Genomic DNA, 10,000 nt, shown 5'->3' on the forward strand with positions numbered 1-10,000 from the left:
AATAATAATAAATAATAATAATAATAATAATAATAATAATAATAATAATAATAATAATAATAATAATAATAATAATAATAATAATAATAATAACAATATATAATAATAAAATAATAATAATAATAATAATAATAATAATATTAATAATAATAATAATGATAATAATAATAATAATAATGATAATAATAATGATAATAATGATAATAATGATATTAATAATAATAATAATAATAATAATAATAATAATAATAATAATAATAATAATAATAAATAATAATAATAATAATAATAATAATAATAATAATAATAATAATATAATAATTGTAATACCCCCCAACAGGTGTCTTGTCTCGTCCTTCATGTTAAGTGTTGATGTTGGCCAGGGACACATTGTAAAGCGCTTTGAGCACGCTTAGTAAATATAGTGCTATATAAAAGCTAAAAATTGACCTCAATCTTATAAACAAATAATGAGATTTAATCGTGTACAAGGTGGTTTTTTGAAAAAATAAAATCCTACCAGACAAAGAATCAAAATAGATTAAAAACTAGGAATGATAGAAACATCTAGTTTTTTTACATAGTTTTTCTTGACTATTCAAGTATATTTTTTGTGGTGAAAATTTGAGAAGATGATATAAGCCGTTTTAATACAGAACCACAAACAAATTTCTCTTTTTTTTAACCAAAAAAGAAAAAAAAATGCGAGTATATTCGACATGTCCTTATATATGCAGGTCTGGTAACCCAATTCCTCAAGGGCTCATTCTCGTAATGGAAATCTCAACAAATGGTACAAAAAACTTGTCCATTACAACAATGTTAAACTAGGCCCATAAAAGAGTTCGTTTCTCAGACCTGTATATATGTACACATCGACTTTATTGCATCGGGTTTTAGCATCTTCTTGACATTTTCACCTCAAAAGCTTGAATTGTGTTCAAAAACAATGCAAAAAACTAGAGGTTTCTATCACTTGTAGTTTTTAAGCTATTCTAATTCTTATGGAGTAGTAATAAAAAATAACACCTATATATATTATTGTTATTGAGCTTAATACAGCGCAAGATGGGACATGACGCCTGTTAGGCGATATTACAATTTTTCGGACAAAGGCAACGCTGTTAACGGCCAGATGCTCATAATTTTTCACCTGAGTACGGTGAGATAATGTGAATAAAGAGCATTTTCCAAGGACTCAACTATGCGTCGAACGTGAGGCTCGAACCCAGGACCGTCCCATCCGAAAGCGAGTGTCATACCACTAGACTACATAGCCGCAGATATATATATATATATATACTCAATAACCCCGAAGACTCAAAGTTTTGGAGAAATGTGGTACAAATAGAAATGAATGTACAAGCAGGTCTTCATCATCATCATCATCATCATCATCATCATCATCATCATCATCATCATCATCATCATCATCATCATCATCATCATCATCATCATCATCATCATCATCATCATCATCATCATCATCATCATCATATTTCTAGACGATTAGTTTTGATGAAACGTGCGAACCCACACATCTGACTTGGCCATATTTCATTTTGGATAATGATGTTTGACTGTTTCTGTTAGAAAGAGGTAATCTAAATATGAAATAAATAACACACGACCATAGTTAGTTTTAGTGGTGAAATGTTTAATATAATTCTGTATATGAATGGTAGATAAACAAAATGAATATAAATTTGAAAGTTAAAAAGATACTTTATAATGGCTGTAGTTATTGGGTGCAGAGGTGGGACTAGCTAATAAATATGATGATATCCATGTTGGAATTTGGTCATTTGTGGATGACCAAGGCGATTACAGTGTCCGTTTTTGTTGTAGATGTATTTGTGTTGATGGTGATTTGTGGTTGTTTTATTGAGAGTTGTGATGGTGACAGTATTAATAGTCGTGGTGATTTATGGTTGTTGTGATGAAAATGGTTATAGTCTTGGTGATGGTGAGTTGTTATAATCCTGGTTGTGGTAAATTGTTATAGTCTTGGTGATGGTGAGTTGTTATAATCCTGGTTGTGGTAAATTGTTATAGTCTTGGTGATGGTGAGTTGTTATAATCCTGGTTGTGGTAAATTCTATAGTCTTGGAAATGGTAAATTGTGTTATAGCCTTGGTGATGGTAAATACGTATAATGATTGTGATCTGTTTATCAGTTCTGATTATTATAACATGAAATATGAAAAAAAAGAATATTTGTTTTAAAAGAGATAAATATTATACAATGTCAAGTATATGAGATAAACATATTTACAGTAACAAAATGACAAATTATGATATACAATATTAATAACAGTTAATGTAAAGGAAATGATATAAACGTATTTAATTGAATTCCGTCAAGGTATTGGCGAGAGTTTTATCAGAAACGTCATCTGTGACCAAATTATTATTTTTTTTTCTGATAAAAAACCCACGGATTTAAATGTAAAACACAATCAGCCAATTTGTAGGGGAAATAAGATTGGTGAACTACGTCAGTAAGCACATGCATTTTATTTTACTTTATTACATATCACCTCCATGGGCTATTTCCAAATGTGTAGAGCATTGACAAAGAGCACTTGATTCATCTAAATGTAACGTCTTACACACACGGAGATCTAATCCACAACGTATCCATACTGTGTAACAAAGTACACTAAACTGCAGGTCTGATAACCCGATCCATTCTGGGCAAATTGATATAATGGAACTCTCAAAAAATATTGTACAATACAACAATGTTAATCTAGGACTAAAATTGCGTTCGGATGTCAGACCTGCATATATGTACACGTCGCCTGTCACCAATGATGAATCGAACATGTGTCTACTACTACACAACTATAATTTATAAGATATATTGATACCTTTAAATAAACCTTGACAACCATCTGTTTACAATGATATCACGTTTCAAAGCCATTTCAGAGTGGTGGGAGACAAAATCCTTCCCAAACTCGCGGACATTTTCTATTTTACTTTAGGTAGGAAATCTGTTAGATTCCAATTATTATTTAACTACTTATTCACAATTACAGTGTTTATTTCAAAGCCCCCGATATGACACCGAATACAAGTATTTCTAAAAGTAATGAAGTGTCTTTATGTAGAATTCAGGCTTAACTGTGAGGCTTTGAAGACAATTCTATGCAACCTTGACAAAGGCTGTGCCTTGGTTCTTAGAGAAATCCTCCATGGTGAGAAATTCTCGTTTTTTTTAAAAAGGCACTTAAATTATTCTTTCTTTATTAGTTTCATTTTCAAAACAAACCATACGAGTACATATAGGTAATCAAATCACCACCATCAAAAAAACAATTGAGATTTTAGTATTTCGTATTGGCTTTGTGAGGAAATTGACGCCTAACGTTGTTTTACCGTATTTAAGTCAAATGTATAAATGGATGGATTTTAATATATATTTATAAAGAATTCGTTTTCAATGATAAATTAGACTCACAATACAATTTCTGATAATTATTACAACTAAAAATTCTAAACATTAAAACCGGTCTACACGTCACAAAAAATATTTAAAAAACCTATAAAAATGGAAATAATGAATTCAATGACGTTTAAACGGCCATAACTTGTGAAGGCGACACTGAAATGTTTATAACTTGTGTTTTTATCTGAAAAAAGGATTATGTTCAATTTTATAAAGGTGCTAAATATCCCAAAAGGTCATGGGAAAGTGTACACTCAACTGACCCGTCCCAATTAAGTTATAATCACTTCCATATAGACCCCACAAAATTGCCTCTGAATTCAGATTTTTTTCAATATGCGACATAGAAATATGTGGAAAAGATATTATATTAAAGATACAGAAACATTTCAAAGATGAGACTGTGGATATTCAATAACAAAGTTGTCCGAATTGTCGCCTTCACTAAATTATACTTCTCTAAAATGTCTAATTAACTTATCCATCTATATAAATAGAATGATTTGAATCTCCCCGCCCCACGGTATTCTTTACAAAAGACTTACATTTTATCTCACCCTGATTAAAATAATAATTACTGATTTTTGTTTCTTTTTTGAGTTCATTAGGCATCACAAATAGTAATACGACTGACTTAGATATTTGTAATAAGGGAGGGGTGGGGGAACCAGTGAGAGATAATAGATAATTAAATCTATATATGTATAAATCTGTATCTCTATCTCTATCTAGTCTATGACAAATTCACAGTCTCGTCTAGATCTTTGACAACAATTAAGAATATATTACATGTACCTTTGATTACAATATCTGGTAACATATATATATGATAACAAAAGGCCTTACTTCAATGACGTTCTATGACCCCTAAATGGGAGAGGGGGGGGGGGTGGTGAGGGTGGTGGTGGATATCTACCGTTCTTTGCATACAAAAAAGTACCCAGTCCATCTGGATAGCGAGTGATCGCAATGGTTTTGCCTCACAATAAGAGTGTATAAGAGTGGTTTATTGTCATCTTGATTTAATGTTTGGTAAAGTGTGTGATAATTAGAGAATTCTAGCACATAATAATGTCATATGACTAGCCTTAAATCACTAATTACGTCTGTATAATAATCACTATATAAAGTGTGTGATACTGAGAGAAATATATCATATAATAATGTCATATGACTCTCCTTCAATCACTAATTACGTCTGTATAATAATCCCTATATAATTTTTGTGATAATTAGAGAAATATAGCATATAATAATGTCATATGACTCTCATTAAATCACTAATTACGTCTGTGTAGTAATCCCTATATAATGTTTGTGATAATTAGAGAAATATAGCATATAATAGTGTCATATGACTCTCATTGAATCACTAATTACGTCTGTGTAATAATCTCTATATAATGTTTGTGATAATCAGAGAAATATATCATATAATAATGTCATATGACTTCATTAAATCACTAATTACGTCTGTATAATAATCTCTATATTATGTTTGTGATAATCAGAGAAATATAGCATATAATAGTGTCATATGACTCTCATTAAATCACTAATTACGTCTGTGTAATAATCTCTATATAATGTTTGTGATAATCAGAGAAATATAGCATATAATAGTGTCATATGACTCTCATTAAATCACTAATTACGTCTGTATAATAATCTCTATATAATGTTTGTGATAATCAGAGAAATATAGAATATAATAATGTCATATGACTCTCCTTCAATCACTAATTACGTATTAATCTTTTGTCTAAGTCAATGGTCTCTTCAAATTGAGTCCTTGGAAACGAATCATTACTTACAATATCTCACCTTACTCAGGTGTTAAATGATACCCTGGGCATTAAAAACGTTGTTTCAGTCGGAAAAGATAATTGGAAAATCTCCCAATAGGCGTCATGTTTCGTTCAACATGTTACGTGTTGATGTCACATTACATAAATGTCAAATATTTCTAATCATCTATAAATTATACTGTAAACATCCTTTTAATCATATTCAGCGATTCAGAGAGAAGAAAATGCTTCTATTTTTTTTTACTTTGAGTTCATTGAAAAAAACTGAAACCAGTTAGTAAAAACGTCTTCCAAAGCCGGGAAAACCATAAAAAGTCTTCCAAAGCCGGGAAAACCATAAAAAGTCTTCCAAAGCCGGGAAACCATAGAAAGTCTTCCAAAGCCGGGAAAACCATAGAAAGTCTTCCAAACCCGGGAAACCATAAAAAGTCTTCCAAAGCCGGGAAACCATAGAAAGTCTTCCAAAGCCGGGAAACCATAGAAAGTCTTCCAAAGCCGGGAAACCATAAAAAGTCTTCCAAAGCCGGGAAACCATAAAAAGTCTTCCAAAGCCGGGAAAACCATAAAAAGTCTTCCAAAGCCGGGAAAACATAAAAAAGTCTTCCAAAGCCGGGAAAACATAGAAAGTCTTCCAAAGCCGGGAAACCATAAAAAGTCTTCCAAAGCCGGAAACCATAGAAAGTCTTCCAAAGCCGGGAAACCATAGAAGTCTTCCAAAGCGGGAAACCATAAAAAGTCTTCCAAAGCCGGGAAACCATAAAAAGTCTTCCAAAGCCGGGAAAACCATAAAAAGTCTTCCAAAGCCGGGAAAACCATAAAAAGTCTTCCAAAGCCGGGAAACCATAAAAAGTCTTCCAAAGCCGGGAAAACCATAAAAAGTCTTCCAAAGCCGGGAAACCATAGAAAGTCTTCCAAAGCCGGGAAACCATAAAAAGTCTTCCAAAGCCGGGAAACCATAAAAGTCTTCCAAAGCCGGGAAAACCATAAAAAGTCTTCCAAGCCGGGAAACCATAGAAAGTCTTCCAAAGCCGGGAAAACCATAAAAAGTCTTCCAAAGCCGGGAAACCATAAAAAGTCTTCCAAAGCCGGGAAAACCATAAAAAGTCTTCCAAAGCCGGGAAACCATAAAAAGTCTTCCAAAGCCGGGAAACCATAAAAAGTCTTCCAAAGCCGGGAAAACCATAAAAAGTCTTCCAAAGCCGGGAAACCATAAAAAGTCTTCCAAAGCCGGGAAACCATAAAAAGTCTTCCAAAGCCGGGAAACCATAGAAAGTCTTCCAAAGCCGGGAAAACCATAAAAAGTCTTCCAAAGCCGGGGGGAATTGGAATTTTCTTATTTATTTTTCTCTCTTTGTCTTTGTTAGAAATTCTAGAATATCTACTAAGGTTTAGAACGGAAATTAACTATATTTGATTTTTTGTGTTTTGACATAAAATCTTGTTTTACTTAAAGGAGGGAGATAATCAGTGTATATCATCAAGTAGTTAAAAACCATTGAGTTGTTTCCCTTTAATTTGCCTAGATATCCAATATCTAGGATAAATCATAATTAGTGCCCCGTCGTGTCAAATTGGTGTTATATCGGAACAATGGAGATGATGACAATGAATTTGGTAGTAACAAAAATAGAACACTGTGAGGAATTTTCCTTTAAAGTTTATAGAGATAGGTTGTTGTCTGTAAAATGTGTCGCATCGTCCGGAAACGGTAATGTATTCAGGTGACGGAATTGATGCAATTAGAAATTAATGTAAAACATTGATTGGTATGGCTATATTTTATTTATTTGAGGAGGGAGAGGGGAGGGAGAAACAATATTTCTCCGACGTGACACCAGATAATGATGATGGGACACATTTTCAATTGATATTTTTTTATCAATGGACTGAAACGGGTGTTGTACGCGTTTACTCCACATTCTTATAACGTGTATACAACTATGTTATTATATATCATATAACTGTTTATATATTATGATGATTACATACAAGGATAAAGATGGTTTAGATGATGGTGACGATGATAATATTGATGATTACAAAAATAGACATATGGAGTAATTGTGATAAAGATGTAATAATGATAATAATAATAATAATAATAATAATAATAATAATTAATAATAATAATAATAATAATATAATAATAATAATATAATAATAATTAATAATTTAATAATAACAACAACAACAATAATAATAATAATAATTAATAATTAATAATTTAAAAATAATAATAATAATAAATTAAATTAATAATAATAATAATAATAATAATAAAATAATAATATAAATAATATAATAATAATAATAATAATAATAATAATATGATGACAATGATGATTGATGATGATGATGATGTGATGATGATGATGATGATGATGATGATGATGATGGGTGATGGTGATGATGATGATGATGATGATGATGATGATGATGATGATGATGATAACGGTAACGACGACTACGCCGACCATAATGATGATGATAATAATGACGATGTGGTGTTGATATTGGAGTTTGGTGAATGATTCAAACCAGGATTATCAGAAAACGGACACCATTGATGACGTGATTTAAATGGGTTTCAATAGATATCCAGTAAAATAGGAGTAGTGATCATCGGGATGTATGTAATCTCTGTTCGTGATTCTCACCACAGGCCTGACGGTCTGTCCTCTGTCCAACAAGACCGCCGTACTCACAGATGACTGGTCATCGGAGTCCTTGTCATAGGATCTCACCGTGGCTATTGTCTTTTTACCAGACATCAAATCGACATTAGTCCATCCTGTAAGAAATAAATGTAGATGTTTGTATATGTGTGTATGTGTGTGTGTGTGTGTGTGTGTGTGTGTGTAATAAAGTCATAGCCGTCATTCATAACATACAATTCTATACAAACACACACCGATGCAATTTTTTAAAAATTGAGATTTTTTATAGCGCAACATCTAATAAACGTGCTCAAGGCGCTTTACAAGGGTTCGTAGTCAACAGCAACATTTAAACATGTAGGACGGAACATGACACCTGTTAGGCGATATTACATTTTCTTGGACAAGGACAACGCTGTTAACTGCCAGGTGCACATTTTAAAACTGAGTGCGGTGAAATAATGTGAGCAAAGAGCATTCTTCAAGGACTCAACTATGCATAGAGCGAGACTCAAACCCAGGACCTTCGGATCCGAAAGCAATTGTCATACCACTAGACCACATAGCCGCACGGATAGTCTATACATGAGATATAGGACTTACTGTGGTCATACTGGCTTTATTGTCATACGGAATGAATTCAACGGGTTCTGTTGTTCGTAATAATGTAAAAAACAAATGATGGTGACGATGATATAATGGGTAATGATTTATGCTTAATAGGATGAGTTTGACCTTGATGAAAGTGTGACCTTGAGAGGAATGATGACCTTGGTGATGAATTTCGAAATGTTGCCGTTTTCGGTAATTAAAGTATAATAAACAAAGAAAATAAATAATAATAATAAATAATAAAAATAATAATAATAATAATAATAATAATAATAATAATAATAATAATAATATAATAATAAATAATTATGATAATAATATAATAATAAAAATTTAATAATAATAATAATAAATAATAATAATAATAATAATAATAAAAATTAATAATAATAATAATAATAATAAATAATAATAATAATAATAATAATAATTAATAAATAATAATAATAATAATAATAATAATATAATAATAATAATAATAATATTAATAATAATAATAATAATAATACTAATATAATAAAATAATAATAATATAATAATAATAATAATAATAATAATTAATAATAATAATAATAATAATAATAATAATAATAATAATAATAATAATAATAATAATAATAATAATAATAATAATAATGAATAATAAATAATAATGATAATAATAATAATAATAATAATAATAATAATAATAATAATAATAATAATTAATAATAATAATAATTATAATAAATAATAATAATATAATAATAATAATAATAATAATAATAATAATAATAATAATAAAAAATAATAATAATAATGATAATGACAATTGAACACTCGTCCTCTTGGTTAATATCTGCTAAATGTGTTCAAAGCGCTTTCCAATGCATCTCAAGCCAACAACAAACCGTTAACATTTAAGACGAGAATTGACACGTGTTAGATAATATTACACTAATTTAGACACCGACAACGGTCTTACCGGCTACATACTCAATTACACCTGAGTACAGCGAGAGAACATTAGTCGAAACCGATCTCTAAAGAACGAACCGATCGACGCTCAACGCGGGACTCACACCCCAACCTTCGCATCCAAAGACGAGTATCACACCACTAGACCACATGGCTGCACTATTATGTAATAATATTGTGATTAAAACAGCTATTTCAGTCAGATTTCTCAAATCAAACATACACCAAATATATTTCCTGTTATGGAAAGTAAATATAATTCAAAGACTTTTGATACCACAATCAACATGATAGGGACATTAGAAAATTATGCAATCTTGAACTTTGGACTTTTTGGTCGCGTTTGAAATGGCCGAAAACTCCATTTTGAATCAAAATAGAACATGTTATAATTATTAATTCGTTGAACTAGAAATTGTGGAATTTTTATGAAAGGTGGAGTGTGGCTCAGTGGTACGGTCTTTGCTTCGTGCTGAATGGTATCGGGTTGGAATACCCGCTCGCTACATGGC

The 10,000-nt window shown here is 30.8% G+C and overlaps 1 protein-coding gene across 5 annotated transcripts in view; it reads right to left on the minus strand.

The window, feature by feature from the left end:
* Positions 1–7,666: 7,666 nt before the first annotated feature.
* The window catches only part of LOC144960265 (uncharacterized), a 38,454-nt gene continuing 36,120 nt past the window's right edge, over positions 7,667–10,000 (minus strand). For all 5 annotated transcript variants that reach the window (XM_078893304.1, XM_078893308.1, XM_078893306.1 and 2 more), the window contains one exon: positions 7,667–8,053. In XM_078893304.1, the coding sequence (XP_078749430.1) occupies positions 7,839–8,053 (215 nt within the window). In that variant the 3' untranslated portion in view covers positions 7,667–7,838. The remainder of the gene's footprint in view (positions 8,054–10,000) is intronic.

This window comes from Berghia stephanieae, chromosome 15 (genome assembly GCF_034508935.2).
Source record: "Berghia stephanieae isolate SIO BIC M18660-M18661 chromosome 15, UCSD_Bste_1.3, whole genome shotgun sequence".
Taxonomy (NCBI): domain Eukaryota; kingdom Metazoa; phylum Mollusca; class Gastropoda; order Nudibranchia; family Aeolidiidae; genus Berghia; species Berghia stephanieae.